This window comes from Poecile atricapillus, chromosome Z (assembly GCF_030490865.1).
Source record: "Poecile atricapillus isolate bPoeAtr1 chromosome Z, bPoeAtr1.hap1, whole genome shotgun sequence".
NCBI lineage: Eukaryota > Metazoa > Chordata > Aves > Passeriformes > Paridae > Poecile > Poecile atricapillus.
In genome coordinates this window covers 83,930,656-83,953,322 of record NC_081289.1, presented here as the reverse complement: position 1 = coordinate 83,953,322, position 22,667 = coordinate 83,930,656, and the positions used below count along the sequence as shown (strand labels likewise).

Genomic DNA, 22,667 nt, shown 5'->3' with positions numbered 1-22,667 from the left:
AGGGGAGGTGATTTTTACCTGTTAGACATGCTGATAATAAAATACTACATATAGTTCTGCCTTCCACACTTTAAAAAGGATGCAGGAGAATTTCACTGGATCAGAAAAGTTACAAAAAGTCATTTGAGGGCTGTAGGAGATATGTTCCTAGGAAATGTATAGGGAGCTGAAAGTGTTTAGCATATCAAAAGGAAGATCAAGAAGAGATATGATTATAGTGTATGAGTTCCTTCACTAGAAGAAAACATGAAACACTAAAGGGTTTTTCAACTAGTAAGGAAAGGCATAAAAAGAACCAAAGGCCAGATATATTCAAATTAAAAATAAATCTGAAATATATTTCTAAAATTTTGTGTGATTAACACGCTGAACACAGTTTCAGACAAGTGGTTGATTCTCCTTGAACCTTCAAATCTTCCTCCGTGGGAGCTGTACCCTGTTTTTGAACAATTCATCTGTGATAACTTTGGCACATGAGCTTGATGCACTTTTGTGGTTTTTCTCCCTTCTGTTCTCATAAGACCTGAAAATCCAGCTACACATGGTGCCTGTAGTGTTCACATGCAGAACTGAGAGGTGGGATACATACCCCTACGTCTTTTTCTGAAAGGCCAGCCAGCCAGCAAAATTGTTCCAGTGCTCCTGCCCACCACTTGAAGTGCTGAAACCAATGTGCACTGAAGGGGCCATACAGCATGGAAGATATAGAAAAACTCAAACTGCCCTAAAAACTACAGTTACTTGCAATATGATTTATAGTCATGCTTGGAAATCTGTCTGTTGAGTTAACGGCAATTTTTTGTCAATAATTCTTAAGTCTGATCTCATCACAGGTGGAAAAAGTCTTTGCCTCTACCAGTAGATATGTAAATAATAATTCCTTAAGAAACAGGATTGTACAAAGTTGGTATTTTCTCATGTTTTCAAAGTGACAGCTGCTGGTCATATGCAGCTTATGGTGCATTCTGCACCACTTTCTTGTAATGTACAAGTTCACCTTCATCCTCAAAGCATTTTTGTCCTTCATGGAGACAGGCATTGTAGGAAACAAACATCTTTTTAGAGAACATCTTAACTGATACAAAATTCAGCATTGCCAAAGATTTAAAGCTTGGAATACTTGAATATAATTCCTGTAAAATATTAAGGGACATTGTCAGCTTGAGCTTTCCAAAGATATTTACATTTGGAAAGCAGGTGTTTTCCAAAGAGATGCTTATTTTTGGAAGTATTTTGTTAGTTTCAGTCCTTCTAAGGAAATGTAGTATAAAAAGGAGTTTTGTGGTTTTCCTGTTGGAGTCTGTCAAGATTAATCTGTGATAAGGTCAGCATTTAGGTAATACCTTAATAACCATATCCTTCACTTTTTTTGGTCCCATACAAAGATTTGGTGAGGTCACAGGAGAATGAACAAAAAATGATAAAATTTTTTGTCATTTTTTTTTTAGGATAACTTGGCATGAGATCAAACAAAGTTGATTTTTTATCATGAAAAAAAATCAACTACTAATGGGAAAAAATTGCAGTTTTCCTTACCTTGGCTGCAGATTGGAAAGTTTTACCATGTTACTGAAATGTGTGTGCTGTAAATACACTGCCCTTGGGCTGGTGCCCCTTAAGCCTCCGCATGTTCAAGTTAAGCACATGTGAACTGCATCTCCTGCAAGGCTGGGGCAGAGCACTGGGCATGGGGTGAGAAATCTGCTTTCACCTGACCATGTGTGCATAATGACGCTCTTAACATGGACTTCTGTAAAGCACAAAGGTGACAGTCCTTAATGGAATAACCCTATATTTTTATCAAATTTTCTAAGGGACCTTGAGAGAATAATTTTCCTTTAAAATGGTTAAGGCTTTTACTGGAAAAAATTTTCCAGATCACTTCCTACATTTGTATGATTTTAGGAAATAATGAGCTGGTGATAGCCTGTTCATGAAGATTTATCAAGCGGGTGATAGATACGTATTTCTCAGGTGATCTGTTCTAGATGTGGTGCTATTAGGAATATTTCATTGCTGTAGCAAATGTGCACAGGTAAAATCGAATTAGTAGTTGGTTATTTTAGCCTAAATAAAAAAAACCAAACAACTAGACTACCCATGTTGTTAAAGTGTTGTAGCTTCAAGAATTGAAGAAATTGGATCTAGTAGCCCTGATGTAGACCTTGTAATTTTACACTCATTGCTTTTTTCTGATGGATATATGTGGGATAGCTTTTGTTGCCTGTTTTTGAGTGAGGAGTGGATTATTTCTTCATTTCTAGTATCGTACTGGCCTTCTGTTTCCTTTACTGATTTTAAGAAAGTTTAGACTGGTTCTTTAAATGTTTATTGGTTGAAGACTCAATATTGTTGCTGAGTCCTATTTTTGAGGGGTATCTGTTTTGAAATAAATTTTTGAAGAGTACTTAATATCAGAGATGTTTTAACCTACTGCAGCTTTGAATGCTTGATTACAATATTTGTTGTCTTAAGGAGGGCTTTAAATTCCTCACTTCATCATAAATAAGAATTTGACTGTTTATATACATGTACCAAACTTGTATTGATTATCAGCCTGCACTGATAGCAACAGCTTTTTTTTTTTTTACTATTGCTAATTTAATTTCTCACTCCTTATCATCCAAAGAGTTCAAAGTAGAAGAAAAGCATTAAGCACAGTGCTACATAAGTTAGAAATTTTTTCATTGTAAAATAATTGAACCTTGTTACTGTATGAGCTTTGCAGTAGTTAAGTGAACTGCATAACAGGCAGTAAATGTCTTTAAAAAAACAAAAGACAGTTTTCCTGTAATAAATTTGATCTGCCGGTGATAGCACAATGCTCATTTTACAAGGCTGCATTTATTCTCATAATTGGCTATTTCCTTTCCTTAAATGGCTATATTTTCATGTCTGCCACCTTTTTCTCAGTTTATTGGCCCTGCAGTGACAACATTATCTTTGTCTTCAAAATCAATTGACATTTTATGAGAAGAGTTTGCTAGATATTTAGTTTAGTGAATTAGTGTCATATAGTCCATGTGCTTGTCACATTAAATAATCTCTGTTGAAAGTGGAGTACACTTTGACTAACTTATACATAGAATATATAAATTTATTTTATTTCAGTATTATTGGTGTTTTTATTTAGAGCATAAAGTTGGGAAAACTCATTTTGGGATACTATAAGCATTCCAATTAGTGCTTTTTCACAGAAATTCCTGTCCAGTGCAAGCTGGCGTTAAATTTGACACAGACATTGAATTTCTATACATGCTCAGAGTTGCAATTTAGGAAAGCTGAAACTTGTGCATTGTACAATTTAAAGTATTAAGACATCTAAGCTGTGGGCAGACTAATCAACAGTAAGATATTGTTTTATTTGAAAGGTTATCGTCAGCTCTTGGGTAGCAGAGATACTCCTTTTCCTTCCATCCTTTGATTTACATTTCTAAAGATGTTGTGAATCTGTTTCTGCTGTCTGGCATGTATGGAATCATTCTTCATTAGCTCAGTGTATGGTACAGCCAGAGGTATTTGGAAGGGGATCAAGCAGGGCAGATTTGCTTCAGCCACTCTGCACACACTCTGCAGTGTGGTGTAGACCCTGCCCATTACAGCCTGAGACATTCTATATAGGGGGTTGTGGCATCAGGTTTTACCTTGGCTGCCTGCATGAGGATTTGACCCATATACAGCTTACTGCATGAGAGCTGAGCCTTTCATAAGTGCATAAGTTGAGTTTTTCTGTACTCAGTCATCTTTATGCCATCACAATTAAGTCCATGTAGAATTTTATTTTTTACAAAAGGGTTTTTACTGTTGCTAGGTGAAAACTGTTCGCATGAAAACTTACAATTTATATCTATACAAGACGTGTAATTAAAAGTAAAATTTGCATCCAAGCTGGATTTTCTAAAATTTTCTTTGACTTCATTTGAGTAAAGAATATTAGCTATTCTTGTCTCTAGAGTTTTTACATTCTTATTAATATTGTTTTTTTCACTTCAAAACTGTGTAGCTCTGAAAAAAAAGAAACAAGCATCATGGGTTAAAGCTGAAGAGAAAATAAGAATTTTCAGAAGCTGAGTGGGAGTTTCTGCTTACTTGGGTTTTTTGTCCGTTTGAATGCAAGCGAGCCATTGTGCTCTTGTTTGATGTGAGAAAAACCACATGCTGATGGAGAATGTGTGTTTCTAGGTGCCAGGTTGACCTCTCGACCCTGAGTAAAGAACAAACCCACAAGCTGGAGATGCCTCTAGAGGAGGGAGAGGGATACCTGGTGTTGCTGGTCACTCTCACAGCCTCAGCTGCAGTCACTATCTCTGACCTCTCCATCAACTCCCTGGAGGACCAGAAGGAGCGAGAGGAGATACTGAAGAGATATGTATGAAGTTTTCTTTCATCCTTTGTTAGCAAAACACTGGCCTATAAAAAAAAAAATAACTATAATGAGGGGAAAATATATGTATATCTCTTCTGTTCTAATCATACTTAGCCAATCACTCAAACTAGTTATTAATGCACAAGTAGTTACAGCCGGAACAGGTAACATCCAGAAGGCTACAAATGCTCTTCATACAATAAGGTTATTATTTACATGGTAGTTGAACTGTTTGATAAGGTGTCACATAATGAGGGTAATTTTACTGCCTTGCAGATAATTTTTACTAATGACAAAATGACTAAGGGATCATTCAGCAACTCGACAGTTTCTAGTGATTGTTTATGCCAAAAAATTTGAGGTGCAGATGATTTTCAGCTTTTTTGGGTGTCATCTGTTAAAGGGCAAGAAAACTTTTTTTTATCTTCATATTAGAGGCTGAAGGGCATAAAAATAATTTTTTCAAACAATGTTTCCATTCTAAAATATTCTGAAGCAGATTATTTTAATTTCCCAGCATCCTCACATTACACAGAATCTTTGTAGTTTTATCAAAGCAACAGAGAGGGGAGCTCTTACTCCATCATTTGCTAATACCTAAATCACTAAAAGTAACTGTCTCACTACACATGAAGGAAGAAAGAAAAAAATGCTATTTCCACTTGCAATTACAAAGCTTTTATTGTATAATGCTGCCAGGTGTTTAGAAGGGCTTCTCTAGATACTCAGCCATTAAACCAAGCTCTGACTATCAAAGAGGTTGCTTAATTTATTTTTAAGATTTAAAAATATTCCTATTCTATGACGGACATCCTTTCAATAACTGAATTTAATAAAGATGTACCTTATCAGCCCGTGCAGATAACATGAAGTCCTAGTACTAATACTGTACAATATTCTTCAAACAGATTAGCAGGATGTGTGCTTCAGCAAATTTATTCTGTCTATCTCCACTGAATCAGCTGTCTGCTAATGCTTGTACAACTCATACACCAATAGTGTTATCATAAACACAATTTAATAGAGGTGACTTAGTGAGGCTAAATATAATATTCCAAAATGAACTGAAAGCTAAGGTATTGTCCACCATCTCTGAAAAATATTTACAATTAAGAGTGTTACTGCACATTTTGGAATCCACCAAGGCAGTCTGTGGTTGTCAAAATAGGTGTCTATAAGTAGAATAATTTTTTTGATGGATATGTTTTTGAGGTGCCATAGTTCCTGCTACCAGCAGCAACAATAACATATTTCTGTGGCTTATTCTGTGTGATGATACGGCAGACAAGTGATACTGATGGTTTTGATTATTTCAGTAGCAGTATAGAAACATGTTATGACTGTATCATTAATAATTTTTCCTAAATCCTCAATTTTTTGTTCCCAGTGTAAAGCATAATTATGTGGTATAAAATTGATCTGGTTTATTCTTGTTTCTTGGAAATACAAGGATATGTGTCTGTTCATATATTTACATGGGTGTATGCATTTCAAAACATTTACATTTTAAGAAGACATTCATATTGCAGAGGTATGCATTTCTCATGATGTGTTTCTGAAAATTGTGGCATTTAAATACTTTTTTGATAAATTCCACTGTTTTTATTAAAATTACCAGCACAAGAAAAAAATTACCAAGATTAACTTAATTCAAGTAGTTTGCTTTCACTGATAGTCACTTTGACTTTGGTATTCATATCTGCACTTCAGAACTAATGCAAAGACAACACATGCAAGTAGCAAGATGCAGAGCTCCCTGTTGAGTGGCTGTATTTTGGGGTTTATTTCTTCTCAAAAAATCTAACTTTCATTTGAGAAATGTATTTTGCACCCTTTCTACAGCCAAAAACAGTTAATGAGCTGACCTTGCCATCAGATCAAATAGCCTTAGAAAATGACTCTATTACTGTCACTTAACCATTTGTAGCTGAACATCAGAGCCTTACAAATTAAACAGGCATTACTGTTTGAACCATTATTTTACCACAATTGTCTGAAAAGATTAATTCCTTTTGGGGTGAGGAGGGGGGCACATTAATGGGTACAGACCAAGAGAGATTGTATGACCTTTTCAGAACTGGTGTGCTGAACTCATGGTCCCCCTTGTCACAGTTTAAAAACCAGAGGAGCTAGTTTAGAGAAGTTGTTAGCATTCCATTTTTATTATGACATTTCACAGTCATCCGATTTAATGTCCCTTGACCAGATTGTCCACTGTGAGACGATGGGCTTGAAATGTTATTTAGAGCACTGATAAAAGGTGAGCAGTTCTAAGATGACAGCAAGTCATAAGGCTGGTGGTGTGACATTAATTTTCTCCATAACAGAGATGGAATAAGACGTCATGGTGACAAGCTGTCAATCAGTACTAGCCCCTCAGTGTATCTCAATGCCATGGGATGGGGTATTGCTTCTCCCATAATAGAGCTGAACTGAGATGCTCTTCCTGACAGCTGCTGCAGCCATACAGAAAATATATTATACAGCCTTTCATTAAAAAAATAAAGAAGACTCATCTCCAGAGCATTTCAATCTTTTCCCATCTATTGAGGGCTGAAAAGATTCCCAGCAAATCACAGATTCCTCTGCCATGGAAATTTGAGGCTTCAGAAACTATGCGGATTTTTGGTACCTTCAACAATAATCATAAATAAGAAGGCAGAATATCATCTGATAAATCATTACTTAAAGTTATGTATTTAAAGTAATGTGTTAAAGTAATTTGCTTCTCCAAGAGCCTCTGTTGCGGCATTGTGTTCATTTTCATCATCTCCCCAGTCAGTATGTGCAGTAAATGAATCTAAGCCTCCTACTTTCTGGAAATAAAGGTTCAAAAATTTTGTGGGATTCTGACAAAGGTGGCAAAGCAAAAGACAGCACTGTCACCCTTTTGAAGAGTGGGCTAACCAGGATGAAATTTGGAGAAAGGGGACTATATGGCATCATAGGAAGTGGGTGCCGTCTCTTTTCTTGCTTTGTATTTGGCTTTTGCTTTGCTCTATTTCTACAGTTTGGTGCTTGTTTTGGTTGTTGGGAAACTTGGGTAGAATGTGGAAACATTTTTGTAAGTCCTATAATTTTTATCATGCTATTACAGCAGAATTATCTCTGTTCTGGTAATTCTGATAGGAAGCTCCCAAACACTGATCATCATTGTAATAAATGGGGTACCAAGATGCTTTTGAATTATACCAGTGCTATCTGTAATACCATCTCAGCTACCCTCAGCTTGTAAGCACATAAACAAGGGGTTGAGTGTGTGCTTATTAAAATTGACCATCAGTATTTTGAAGTCATATTTATGATTATTCTCTTATTAAAATTGGTAAAAATGCATTCACTGTTATCCCATTATAATATGATGCATGTGTATAACATATGGGCTGCTACACTTAGATTTTTAAGTTCAGTGTAGCAAGGTCAAATCTTCACTGTAAACAGTAAATGGTCAGCTGGGGTTTGTGAAATTAGTATCAGTGTGATTTAACTGTTAGAATTGTCTTATTAATAGAAAGACAGGGATGCATATTATATGTCTAACATCTTCATGGATAGATTTTCTGTGCAAAATCATACTGTTTTTGCAAGCTGACATTTAATATTTCATTTAAGCAGCATCTGTGGTATTTAGATTCAGTGATGTAATTTATTCTCATTTTCCATAACAGTAAATTTTGCTTCTGTAATAAATTAAGGAATTGTTGATTTGATTTTTTTTTGTCCTGATGCTTGCTTTCTGTAGAAATCTGGACATTGTCATAGGCAGTGGAAAAACTTCCACCACATTAAAATTTTAGAGAAGACTGTAGGCATTAAACACATTAGTCCAGATTTAAAAATATTTCAAAATAAAGGTATGGGCTAATATTTATGAATAAAACTTGAAAAACCAACCAAAAATGTGACCACATATATAGATTTGCAAATTTAATTTTAAGTTATTTTGGAGTTCCTCCCCTAGGTTATCTAAGAACTGAACAATAAAGCCAGACTAGTTATTAATTGATTTCAGATTCGAAGTTGCATTACATGTTTTATCATTTAAAACTCTGCAAATTTTAAATAATACTAATAGCTAGAGTTTGAGAATTATAGCATGTCACACCTAATTAATGCAATACTCCCAGTTTGTTAGTTTTAGTTACTTGAAAAAAGAGCAGCAGTGGAACATGGTTTTTAATAAGCTTTCTAAATCTGTGTTGGGTGAATAAATGCAAGTGTTAGTGTAGTGAACTCTTTTTTCTTCCTCTTCTTAATGCATGTATATATTGAAGAAATTTATGCTAAAAATATAATGATTTATGGTAAGAGCTTTCTGCCATGGAATTTGAAACATATTTAATTATTTTTTTATCTTTTCTGCATGTGATTATTATGAACATTATTAAGTTGTTGTTATCCTCTTTTGATTGCTTTTGCTGATGTTATTCACAAACTTATATAGGTGTATTGGTATATACAAGCTTGCATGTAATAGTCAGCTACAAAAATCTATATTGGCCCTAGGTCACTGCTCAAGATAATATTGGAGCCATCAGAGGGAAAATGTGAACATAGATCTTGCAAAATAACTCAGGGAGAGGAGTTGTTTCATTTTTTGTGTTAATTTCTAAATATACTGCTAGAATTTCAAATTTTGAAGGACAGTTATTTCCACAGTACTTGGGGATTAATTCACTAGAATTTGTGTTATATTTAATCAATAATATTCTAACTTTTCCTTTGTAATTTTCATTGATAAGTTAAAAGTTGCAAAATATAGGAAGAAATGCAAACATCTTCACACTCTTCAGCAAATAATATTTAAAAGTCTGAGTATGTAGACAGATTTATAATAATTTACATCTGGACTAGGGAGGAGAATATTAATATTGCTTTTGGTTTGTCTCTTTTGCAATCCAGAATTATTTTTCTTTTTATTATTTTTTAGAGTCCAATGATGATGTTCCATAACATCAGTGATGTGGGATTTCTTCAGGTGAAGGTTATCAGGGCAGAAGCATTGATGGCAGCTGATGTTACAGGCAAGGATTCATTTAGTTTCTGTGACACTGAATATCGTAGTAAGATCTGGTGTTTTTAGAACTGGGGAAAAAAGTGCTTAAAACAAATGTTCATCTACACGTTATGTTCTGCTTGTGTACTTTCACCTTCTGCTCATTAAGAAAAAAATCTAAACAGAAATGAAAGTTTTGTAAGTAAGGCAGCAAGTCATTCTAACGCTAGCAGAGTCCTGTGTAGGTTATTTCTGATAAAGGTGAGTTACATATTTTTTCTCCATCAGACATCCTATAAGAATTACATAGAAGAAATCTGTTTTAATAGATGAAGCTGTTCAAAATTATCAACATTATGTTCCAAGGGACAAGGCAAATAAAGTGTTCCAGACTTAGATACTACTTGAAAGTTGTTGCCAAAAGAACCATTTGAGATCTGTCAGATATTTAGCAAGACTGCTGTCGGTTTCAGACAGTTCAACTGAATGCAGTTTTCTATAGCTACTGCTCATCTTTTTAAGATAAGGAAAATAAATTTTTTTTTTTTTTTTAGTTCTATTTTATAAGTTGAATGGTTAATTTAACATGTTGCTTTGCAAAATACAGAAAAAGTATTTTAGGCATACTGACCATATTTATCCAGAAGTGTCCAAGTGCCACATTTCCTCTAAGTACAATTACCTTCATACTGCTTGAGTTGAATGGAGCAAAATGAGAGGCATCTGTGTCAGAAAATAGCCATCTCTGCTTTAAAATAATAATGAAGATTTTAAAAAATGGGAAGAAAGTAAAAGGAAAATAGAATAAATGTTCTGTTAAACAAGCAGATACAGATTTAGAGCATCTTACTTGATATTTAGTAGGTTTTTTTGATAATTAACATGACTACCAGTATTTTAGAGAAGGTAATAGTGCAAACATTTTATTGCTGAAACTGATCATCCAGTTTGTGGCACACAAAATAACAGATTCTATTTTTGGTGAGGTTGTAGAAATACTTCTAAAGATCCCTCCATCTGGTTTGACCTTATAATCCAATGTTGTCTGAACACAGAGAGAGATTAAGTTATTCAGGGACAAATGGGATAATTCAGTCCCTGATCTCGTTCAGTTTTTGACTTTTCCAAATCAACATGTTATTTGTGCTGGTTGAACAATTATTTTGGAAATACATTTGATTCAATTAAAGATGTATAGAGCTAGCAAACATTTTCAGACATTATATTTAGCATGACAGAAAGGAAGATGGGGAAGAACACTTAGTATCTTCCCTTGTTAGTAAGAAAAAGCATTTATATAGCGATGTATTTTGTAAGATGGCTGCACATTCCATATGTGATAGAAATCTTGTATATTCTGAACAAAAGTAACCGGGTATTTTGAAATGAGGATGAGGTGGTTATATTATCTACTGTTGTAGTTTATAGCTATTTTTAGTAACTTGTATTTATGTACAGGTCATTAATTTTAAATTAAACTTTGAATAGTAATAGTGAGAAATATAGTAGGTGTTTGGTGATTGTCAATAAATCATGTTTGCAAAAATTATGTAAAAACTTGACTCACCTTTATTCAACTAAGTAATTAGTGTGGAGAGTGCTGTCATCAGTGGTGTTACTTACACCACTAAGGACTGCTTCTATGAGTTAAAGCTAAGGACTGGTTTGCTCATCTTACTGTATTGTGTTTTCAGAGTTAATCTTTTGTCCTTGAGTCTGAAAAGTAGGTAGAACAACTGAATGGTATCTGTGTTTTGCTCTGTTTCCTGTCTGCTAACCATATCCCATTTCACTTCCAGGAATCTTTTCATGTGAAGTAATAAATCAAAATTTATTAGTTTGAGCTGAGTAGATTTTTTAAATCCTTAACATTCCATCATTAAACATAATCAGAGAGGGAAAAATATTTCTGTAATCTTTTAAGTAGTCATCAATCCTACTACTATTGCAAGGATTTTTTTTCCCCTTCCAAAATGTGACATTTTTCCTTTGTACCATCCATTGAGCAGCATTGTTACACTGTACTAACTCTGTGTGAATAAAGAGCAGTTGAGACTCTTGTTGAATGAGTGAGTAAAAAGCACAAATTACTTTTTAATGAAACCCTCAATTCCACTCCTTTCCTCAGAAAGCTCACAGCTTCCCTCAGCAGAATGCTACTACAGTAGGTCACTTCAGTTAAGCCCCTAATAAACTGTTGATAACCAGGGGCAGTTATTTTTCCCCACTTTCAATAATGTTGGACAGTGTGCTTCAAATCCTTAAGGCTGGTACAGATTTTTTTTTTTTTTTGGAAAAGAGTGGTTAAAGATGGTGGTTTGGGTCTCAGCTTACAAATCCCCTCACATGTACATGCAATGAATAATGTGCCAGGATAAGCTGAAATTTCAGTTAAGTTGCAGGCAGGGGAACAAGTCAACATTACAGGTTTTGAAATACTGTGCTGCTGGAACATGCCATAACTGCCTATTAAAAATACCCCAGAAAAGAACAGTCTGACTTCTCACTCAACCCAAATGCCAGGAGATCTAGGAGAGGAAGAACCACTCAGGGCTTGAGAGATTCCCCACCAGTGCTTGAAAGCTTAACTTGATTTTTGGAAGAGCTGAAAAATACGGTATCTTTCAGGACCAGGGCCTTTGGGAAAATTATTGGGTCTCTGAGGTTGTTTCCCCTAGACAAATAGTGTAGTTCCGTGATCAATACACAACTTTAGGTATTCCACCAATGCAAAATTATGTTCTGTTGGAAATTATAGTCAGAGCAAATACACCTTTCTAGAAATTACATATTATTTAGTATAAATTCTTTGAAAGTGTAATCTAATGAATGGGAAAATATTGATAATGAAGTTTAGTGTTTCCTTCTCTTTCTGAGAAGAAACTTTCAATTGAATCTTACACTGTGTTTTAGCTATTCAGTGCCTGGCTTTTTTCTCCCTAAATCTCGAGTTAGAAAGAGTTTATTCCTGTTTCCCTAAATCTTTTCTTGCTCATGGTATCTCTGGCAGACTTTCTCAAGGATTTGACTGCTTGTAGATCCCTGGCAGGACAGGTGCTGTGCCTGCAGTGACATCCTTTGATGTGAAGAGATTTTCTGGTGGTTCAGTAAAACCTAAAGTGTAATGGACTCATCACAGTGGCTTCTGACATTATACATACGGGTTTCACCTAACCTGTATAAATTACAAGTAGCAAAGCAATAAGCCTTTCACAGTGACATAGTTTAGGTTTAGGCAATAATCAGATATATCTATACCTTCAGCAGCAGTCAGGTGTAGGTGGTTGTGGAAGGCTGCTGGCTTTGCAAGGCAGTGTCTGCCTCTCTTTTACTGGGGCAGATGCATTGCTCCTTTTCCTTGAAATTAAATGAAATAAAATTCAAAATCTCTGCCTTCTCATTGATAAAAAGTAAGCAGAGTGGGAAAAGATGTGCCACAAATTTGATTGATTTCAGCAAAAGTGCTGTGCTGTTAAGGAATAATAGTTACCAACTCAGATTCATTAGCAGAGCAAAACTCAAGCTCCATAAGGTGGCCTGACTAAAAAATAGCTTGTTTTGTAGTCTTTGGGCTTAATTAAGATGTGTTCAATTCTAGCCCCCTGGCTCCCTTCTCCCCCTGCCCCCACCCTTCTTGCTGTGTCACAGACCAGCGATCAGACGCTTTCAGATGGTCCAGCCCATGACTTTGACCTTCTGCGAGGTCTTGTGTTCCCTGGGGAACCGTTCAGCTCATGAGGTCTGATTTCACACTTCCAGGATGCCTTGGCTCTCATAACAATGACAGGGAGACAAAGCCCTTTAGAGTGGGCCGCATGGGGACTTGTTTAAATTGGAAACTAGAGAGGAGTCAAGGAACAAGGTTACAGGCTACAGAATAGTGCTTTTAATAAAGAGCTCACAGCTCTGGTTCAGCTCAAAGAGGGCTATCTCTGTGCAATTAATTGAGACATTTATCTGGAGCATCTTAGGGCTCCACTTTCTCACAGAATTATGTGATAAATATCAGCTAAGAGGCAAGTGAAATGTGCATGAAATGAATTTTTAACACTTTGATTACTGTGTCTTCAGTCTTCATTAGAAGTAAATTTATTTGCATTTCTGTCCTCGTTATTAATCAATTGTCTGTGTTTTTTCTGAGTACTGTGATTTCAGAACGTTATGTATCAGAGATTTTATTAAAGAGCTCAGTGATATTTAGGTTTGTTTTCAAAAGCTTTTCAGACTTTTGCTCCTCTAAAGAAGAGAAACTAAGCATAGAAAATGAGTCAGGTTTTTGTTTTCTTCCTCTTTTTTTCCCAGTTTTTTGTCTGGAATTCAACCTCTCAAGAAAATTCCATGTTAAAATTTTGATTACAGTACTTGAAAGTAGGATGAAGACACCAAGATGGCTAATTGTGCTGGATGTAAATGTCTTTTCTAAAATCTGTCCTGCTAAACTGTTCTGACATCACATGTGCAAGAATGGTCTTTGAAATGGTTCTTCAAATGCTAGGAAATGTCAGAGTGATGAGCACAAACATTAAATTCACAAAGGTATGGAAGCCCATGTGTGTAAAATTGAAGGAATAAATTCAGAGGCCCTTTGGAAATATGGTTCCAAAAGTAATTTGCTCTGTCAATTAGTGCAAACAGATTTCAATATACACTTGAACTATCTCCACAAAGTACAAAAATCTAGTAGATGTGCTGAATTCTATGGCAGACAAAATATTTCATCACATCTTTTCATATAGGTCACCTGAAGACTTTGGTCCAGTGTCACATACAGCAAAGGTACGGAGTTTTAAGTACCAGTTCTAGCACAGTAATGGAAAAAACAGGAATTATAAGATATTTTTAAAATATATTTTCTTAAAAGATATTTTTTGATAACCATAACATTTCTAATTATGCATACAATGAAAGGATGGGTTGTGAATTTTTTTTATTCTTTTTTTTTTAAAGTATTCTGTGGAGATGAGTTTAACTTGATTATGGTACTACACTGACTTGCCTCGTAAGATACCTCAAGCATTCATAGTATCAGTCTGTTGCAACATGTTTGTATCATCACAGATAGAGTAGAATTATAATTCCGATTTTTAAGATGGAAAACTAGGAAAGGTTAACTGACTCAGCTAAGGCCAACAGAGCAAGTCCTTGTCAAAGGTGGCATTTCGCTTGGGTTCTGTACTTAATCCATTAGATAAGGCAGCTTCTCATGCTATTGAGCCATTCCTCCTCCTGGCCAAAGGTCAGGCTGACTGTTCTGCTGCAAGCAGCTGGCTGGCAGGGAGCTTGGAACAACATTAGTGACATTAGTGTCTGCATGAGTGGCACTGCCCCCCAGAGTCATGAACTGGCTGTCTTGTCTTCTAAAAAAATAAAGGCCTTTTTTGCTGTGGAGACTTAGATCTGTAATGGATAGGCATGGCCAGAGGTAGGAGGGAATCATAATAGCCTATGAAATATTCAAACAATATTTTAGCCTTTATAGCCATGTTAAAGTAGAACTTCATGAAGTTATGGTTTGAGAACCTGAGTTTTAAATGTAGAAATTAAATTGAAATTCCTTGTAAAGTTTTTAAACTGTCTAAAGCATTTTTAGTTCAGTTTGGTAATGTAATGTCAGTAATGCAAAAAATCATACAGTATTTAGTTTAGAAAAAGGCTAGTGATTTTATAAAAATTGGTTCATGGTCTAGCTAATGCTGAAATTGACTTTTTATCAGTTTTTGTAACTTAATGGACTGTGAAATGGAAAAATTATTAAATTATTTGTTTCCCTGGAGTTATACTGAAACCATACATGTTTTCCATAGCTATGGTAGAAGTATCTCTGAAGGACTAATGGGTATCTAGCCCAATGCTTTCTGCTGAACCTCATGAGTAAATACTTCAGAAGTGCAATAAGTTTTTTGGAGGACAGGTAGATCTGCCATGTGCTCTCTGGCTTGCATATACTCTGAAGAGCAATTATATCAATGGTAATTCCTAGGAAGAGACCATGGCAGCCTTAATAAGTGAGTAAGAGCCATTCTACAGTGACTGGAGGTCTTTGTGATTTTTAATTTTCATTCCTACAGGCTGGAATTTCAGTGATTGGTGATAAAGAAGCATGATATTTTTTACTGTACACAAGTGTTTTCTTCCTTTTTAAAGCAGAGAATTATCCTACTGCATGAAATATAGATGTTTCCATGTTTTAGTTTACTGAAACTCTTTTACAATATTAACTGGATAGTAAGCATATGACATATAGTCTTGCAGAGACAAATGCACGTATGTAAGAGGGCTTTATAATAAAAAAATGTCACTGTTGAACTTGCATAAAACATGGCAAGCAAGTTGTTCAAATTTAAGATTTGACAGCTTTTCATCAAAGGAAAGTCTGCTTTGTATACAAGTGGAGTTAGGGAGTGCAAAACTGCAGTTACACTCAATTGAAGTCTCTGTTTGAAAAAACTGCTGTGTTCCAAAATTAATTTTTGCTGGAAAACAGTTTGCCAAGAGTCAAAAATTTATATTGGATGATTTTCACCTTGGGGACCACTGAAGGGAGGCCTTTATAAATTGCCCAGAAATATAAATTATATCATATTCCAGTTTGACAGCTCTAACACTCAGGTGAAGTTCATGATTAGGCAAAAAAAAGGTCCTTGCATCTGAATTGGTCACATGTCTTTACCATCTGTTTTGAAAAAGTAGTAATTTTGTAGTTGAATTTGAGATGACACCCAATGGTTTGTGGTTCTAGCTGCCCCCTAGATTGGAGCTCAGCTTGCTTCCAGCCTGGAAGGTGGCTGCAGTGGTGTGCGACCAGCCCACCAGCCCATGACCATCGTGATTCAAGGTTTCACAAGTCATCTAATATGTTTGGTGCTTGCTTCTGAGTACCAGCATAGAGAGTTAGATTGAAGTCCTGCGGTCTTTGAACTGATGGAAAGGGCCTTTCCCAAACTTTTCCCCTGAAAAAACACAGGCTGTGTGCTGCTGTGGCTACTTGAGAAGAAAATCCAGAAGCTGAAACTGTGTGGAGATTGAGGCTTTGTTGTTTTGATTTTCTAAATATTTTGAGGTTGCTTCTATCAATCACTATTTATGTCTCTTTTCCATCATGAAAAAAGTGCATTTTATATTTTCTTGTAGGAGAAAAATGTTTAGGTGACCAACCAAAACAGATAATGAATCTGAGATACCAACTGACTTTGATTTGTTTGTGAAGGACTTTCTGGGCTCTGAGGGACTTTGAATTTTGAAGAAAACAACAAGTAACACATCTCTAGTTCCTCATTGCTACCTCTTTTGGAGAGCTGGGGCTGATTTCAGATTATGGGTGTACAGTTCATCCAGGGACATACAGTAGTTCTGAAGAATAAGGTGACAAGTAAAAGACTAATTTAAATTAATGTGTGCTTGATGTGAGGGACACAGTGCTGACTGAAATAAAATACTCTTCTTAGATCTAAGTAAGGTAATCTCAGTTTGTGCTCTGGTCTTGCACTGTCTAAAGACAGCATAGCACAAAGAAGGATATTTGTCAAACTAGATGCAACACGTGGCCTAAAATTCAGAAGCCTCAAAGATAAAAACAAAACTAGAAGTCAAAGTTTCAAAAGATAATAGCTCTTTAGGGGTTTTTTTAGTGGTGACATACATGACAAATTAGAACTAGAGTTCATTCTCAGATAGTATAGTTTTGTAATGGGTAAAGGGGGAAAATGGGTGAGGGAGATCTGTCAAAAGAGAAGTTGCTTTTCCTTACAGTTATGCGTATTATGTAAATTAGCAGTTTTATTTCTATAATTTCAGGAGTCCTTAGGACTGTACAAGTAGAGACCAAAAAATATGAGACATTACAGCAGAAGAAGGGATAAATGATACATAACTTTGTATTGAGGTTTTCTGAAGGCTTGATTTCAGTAAGTTGGAAGGTGTACTTTGTTTTTTTCACTACCTACTTTTATCATTAATTCCTGCAATCAGTGGTAAGGTGTGATAGCAGTTAGCTCTGCTGTGATCATGGGATACTCAAAATTTTCAGTGTTGGTGTTAGTGCTGCTGGGAGCATGCTTTTAATGTGTGCCTTACGCAGGTGGCAGTCATCTTATTCTTGTAGAGCACTTGTACATGTTGTACATGTTGAGGATTGTATTGAGAAGTTTGTTGTGGATGTCTGCCTGATGAATACATCTCTAAAGTCACTGGAACAGTGGCTGGAGTAGCCTACAAAAAGCACAGAGCAGGGATTGCTAGTTGGAATACCCTCAGTAGATACAGAGAGTTTGGTAGAATTTCTTGATGTATGACAGGTTATATACAATTGTATACAGCAGTTGTGGTTTAGTTTATGGTGAAAGGTATTGTTGCCATGACAATAAAATATCAAATGATATAACTGAGTGTAGACAGCACAAGACTAATCAGAGGTTTTTAAGTGTACTTTTAGAAAGGCCAGAGGGAGATTACATACTCTTCTGATCACGTGTGGTTCTTTTCCCAAAAAATGAGGAAAACCATTTCTGTATTTCTTGTTTAAAATAGCTAATCACATTAACTGACAGAAGTTTTTTGATGCTGCCTTTGTTAGAGGATGTTGTGCTTAAGGTACTGATTTTGAATAAGATAGCGTCGTTGGATCTTTTGGGTCCTTCTAGAGACCAAGGAGTCTAAAGATATTTTTTACTCTTTTAATGCTCTCTTAAGGCTTTCATTGGGAATGATCCCATGATTTTGAACACTCTTGAAATGCAGCAGATTGCCAAGGCTGTCAGTGGAAATTAGGATAGCATTTAGTCTTTCTAATAATGAAAATGTGACAGATAGATACAAGTTTCACCAAGTCTTCATGCATTGTTCTGTCTTTGTCTTTCTGGATCACGTTCACTTATTTGGATTACTATCTTAATGACTGCCATACCTTATGCTGAGCTTGTCAGCAATGAGTGGTGCCTTTCAGAGCCCAGCTGTGTTTCAGCATATGGAAGAGGTGCCCATAGGCAATGGTGAAGGTGCATATGGGAACATTGTAACCCAGTAAATCTGATAAAACCAACATTCCTTCGCAGAGATGTTCAAAGCTGGGTAACTTCTCTTTGTCAGCCATGGTATTTGAACCTTCTCTTGAACCATGTCATGATAATGCCTCTATTCAAATTGGTTTTTGTAGTATTTTCAAATGAGAGGAGGGAGGATGTGTGGAATGTTGACTGTAAGTGAGGGATTTTTTAATTTCTAAAAACAATTTGTCTTTGGTTTGATTGAGGAGCTCTGTAATTAGTGTTACATATTATGATTTATATCCATGTAAATCTGTAAGAGGAGTCATTGAAAAAGTGCATGCCAAGGGGAACAGCAAAGAAATAAATGTAGTAAATACCCCCTCTTTGTTTACAGAAGATGGCATGTATATGCTGCAATGTAATTTACTGTGTCTGTATATGTTTAATAAGCTCAACTCACATTGTACCACCATATGCAAAAATGATTGATAATACTTCAAATAATGAGATATAGTAGTCCACCTGTTGTGCCAGTGCTGCCTTGTTTCTTTAGCTATCTTCTGGGTGTTTCTTTTTCAAATACTGAAAGCTAAAGAACTCAAATAATATAAATGGTTTAGATTTACTATCATCTTCTAGCCTTGTGAAGTAGAACCTTGAGATGTGTGGTAAGTCCATTCCTGCTGACTAATTAATTGTATCATTTTTCAAGATAATGGGAAACATTCAGCAGTATATGATTTTCTAGAGAAGGTAAACATCAATTAACTGTAATTCACAATATGTTTAAAACAATTATTCGTTATCATTAAAGTTGATAATATGCACGTTAGCCCTTGGTGTAATCAAAATCAATACTGCAGTTTGGGAGATGTGGTCCCTGGACAGCTTTGTCAAAGTATAGATTTCATTGTCATTTGTATAAGGTATGGAACAAATTATGTGCTTCCCTACTATCCTTTATGTAGCCCCACTAATGTAGCTACTGTAGCTACTTAGTTTATGGTTTCTAATAATGCATGAAAAATAATACAGAGTTATTGAAGACATTGAGAAATACAGTTGCCTAGTATGCTAGATTTAATTGTGGAAGACCAATGCCAACATTCAATATATTTTGAACAGCTTACTGCTCAAAGAAAACTCTGGAGAGAAGAGCAACCCAAGAGGTACTACACAACTCAATTGTTCATTTACATTAGACAAAGTTCCCCTGGGTCCAGGTAGCAGCAATTTGTTGTTCAGCTTTCTACTTACATGAAAATAATGTGTATACTTGTACTCTGCCAAAGGCAAAGGTTACTCCCTTCAGCTACTGGAGAAAATAAAAATATAAAGGCAGGATATCATGCCTCTGTTTTGGACAGCATTTATAGCAGTTGCCATTACTGACATAATTTGAACTATGAGTTAAATAATTTAGTTCACAATTTCTTTCCTTTGATTGATTTCTTTCCTTTATTGTCTCTTTATTGAAAGAGGCATCCCCACCATGCCCCTCATGTTTTCATTAGTGTTCTTTCCATCATAGCTGTTCCTTAGGTCTACCTCACTACCCCTCCTTAACCTTCTAGAAAATTTCAGGATTGCCCTGAAACACTGAAGATACCAATCCTGCCACCTTTTTCTTTCTCCCACTTCAGAGCACTCCTTTTTCAGACAGCCAAGCTGCTCTTAAGCATCAGATTCAGGTGTCTGCTTTTCTTCTTATCCTTTTTGTTGTAGTATGGTCAAGGACGTGTGAGGGCAGAGCCTGGGGCAACATCTAGGCTGTTATTCTATATTTGAGTTTATCTATATGATACACTCAAATCATCACTGATCAGGGAGTCTCACTTCCCAGAGGAAGAGGTCATGGCTTCGGGTGGAGGAAGATGGGGGCAGTGCACTTCCTTTCTGGGGGAGTGTGTGGTGAGAGGAATAGTGGGTTGGTGCTGGTCCCAACTGGAGGATTTGTCTAACATCGTAGTTTTTCTCACTGTCTTGGTCTTGGGGAGAAAAAGTGTAGGTGTGGAAAGTTTGTGTGCTGTTATTTTTTATTGTCTCAGGCTTGTGGGAAAAAATGTGGTGGAAGGAGAGGTTAGGTGGCACCATCTGTGGAGGTGGTGTGTCAGACTCAGTGAGCATTTTGCATGTAATCACCCTCTCTTGTAGACTGTTACTGTTAGCTTTCTTATCTCAATACTGTTTCCTGTAAGTTGTTATGTCATCCCATAATTTCTGCCTTTAGTTTCTCTCACCTGAAAGAAAGGCTGGGGAAGAGGGGAGCAGCTTATTTCCTGGTGGGCTTAAACCACGACACCTTTCCAAAATCAAACCATAAAAGGGTTAGTGTCAGTTTCATGTTCTACCCCTAAAACTTGCAGTTGTAATCATTTTTCTTGCACTTTCCTTAATATCTAAGCTTGTGTGCAGTCTTTTGCTGTAATCTGCCTATTTAATATTTAAGGACACAAACACACACACACTTGATTTTCTTTAAAGGAAAAAACCATAGACCTCCATTTCCATTATCCTGCTTGCACACAGTTATCTACATAATGCATTTTTCAAAGCAGCAGCTTCACACTTTCTCTTTTGGTGGCTTTCATGCTGGGGGCCGTCCTTGTAAACATACCCCAAACTACTTTTTTGTGCTTTAATATATAATAAAATATCAACCATGTTTGCCTTGCTGCTGTGCTGAGACTACACCCCATCATTCCAGCCCATACCATCTCGTTCTTTAGTTATACTTGCCCACTTTGCCATCTGTTAGGCTTTTATATGAGGTTGTCTTTAAGATTCTTTGATTCTGGGGAGAGAATTTGTTCAGTGTGAAACATAATACAGAACAATAGTCTTTGGATAATTTTTGTAGGTGCTATGTTGTTACAAAAAATACAGAATAATACATTTCTTTCATATCAAAACACTCCCATTATGTTATCTTTAAAGTCGATGGAGAATTGGTATCATTGAAGTAAAGTTCTCTAGCTGTCTCTCAAGGGTGCTTGGCAATTTTTAGGAACATGCTGTGTTTCATCAGAAGAGTCTGTATGGTGATTTTTTTTGCCCCCAGCCCCCCCTTTTTTTTTAAGGCAGAAAAATTGTTCTTTTAGCAAAGAATGTTAATAGATTACGGAGATGAGTAGTGTGTTATGGATATCTTGAATATCGTACAGACCAAACCATCCGTTACAGTGAAGCTCAGAAAATGAGAAACAGCCCCCAAAATTTGTTTTTATTTACAGCTTGCTCATCATGTGTTTTCTTAGTTCATGAAATTTGTTCACAATTTTCTCTTCCAGGTAAAAGTGACCCCTTCTGTGTAGTTGAATTGAACAATGACAGACTGCTGACACATACGGTCTACAGGAACCTCAATCCAGAATGGAACAAAATCTTCACATTGTAGGTGTCTGGATTTAGGTGGGGGGAATGGACGAGCAGTGGTTTTGGGTAGTTTTTAGGAGGTGAGGGTGTTGCAGAGGGAGCAAAAATGATTACTGGTAGTTCTAAAGAAGGATGGTGATGACATACTGATAACTGCTTAACTAAACATCCAGTATGTTTTGAGGATTGAAGACATAAAAAATTAGAGAAATTATATAATTTTGAATGTAAAAATGTCAGGTCTGTTTCGTGGAAACCAGGTATGAGTAATGCTATGCACACTAGACTCCTGTTAGGTCAAGCAAGAGTTTCAAGGGTCAAATCCAGTGTGATGGATTTGCCCCTGAAGTTTTGAGTGGGGAAAAAAAAGATACTGTGAATATGACCTTCATTAAAATGTGGTTGTTAACTGTAAAAAAACATTAGAGAACTACATAAAGTTAGAAATTTTACATGCATTTATATTTCCCTGAATTATGATGAAATACTTTCCACTTCTTGTTTCCATTTACCAGCTTCAATTCTCACAATACCATCTAGTATAATACTTGTACAATCCAGCTATAGGGTAAAATGCAGTCTAAAACAATTTAATGGGAAATGATGTGATTGGTTCTTTTATCCTTGTATTATTTTGAATGCAGTTAAAGGCTGTGACAAAATAGAAAAACAGTCTTCCACAGACAAAATGTCCTTGTTTGCCTTGCTCAGTCGCCTTTTTTTCCTCCCTTCTCTCTATCTTACTGTAATGTGACACCAATGAGGAGAAAAAACTGATCATTGCAGCTCTCACTGCTGTGGAAATCAGTAACAATCCTCTGCAAAAACAGTAGAAGCCTTAGTTTTGTGTACACTTACTTCACTTTATCATACATGAAAATGCTATATTTTACCCTTAATCTCAAAACTCAGTGTGATTTTAATTTTTGTTTTCCCCTCTAGATTT

General features: G+C 36.0%; 1 protein-coding gene across 1 annotated transcript in view; it reads left to right on the top strand.

The window, feature by feature from the left end:
* Window positions 1–22,667, top strand: part of MCTP1 (multiple C2 and transmembrane domain containing 1) — a 220,215-nt gene that overhangs the window by 87,356 nt on the left and 110,192 nt on the right. Inside the window, exons 10-12 of the mRNA XM_058825862.1 lie at window positions 4,183–4,369; window positions 9,297–9,390; window positions 21,637–21,739. Coding sequence (XP_058681845.1) covers window positions 4,183–4,369; window positions 9,297–9,390; window positions 21,637–21,739 — 384 coding nt within the window. The remainder of the gene's footprint in view (window positions 1–4,182; window positions 4,370–9,296; window positions 9,391–21,636; window positions 21,740–22,667) is intronic.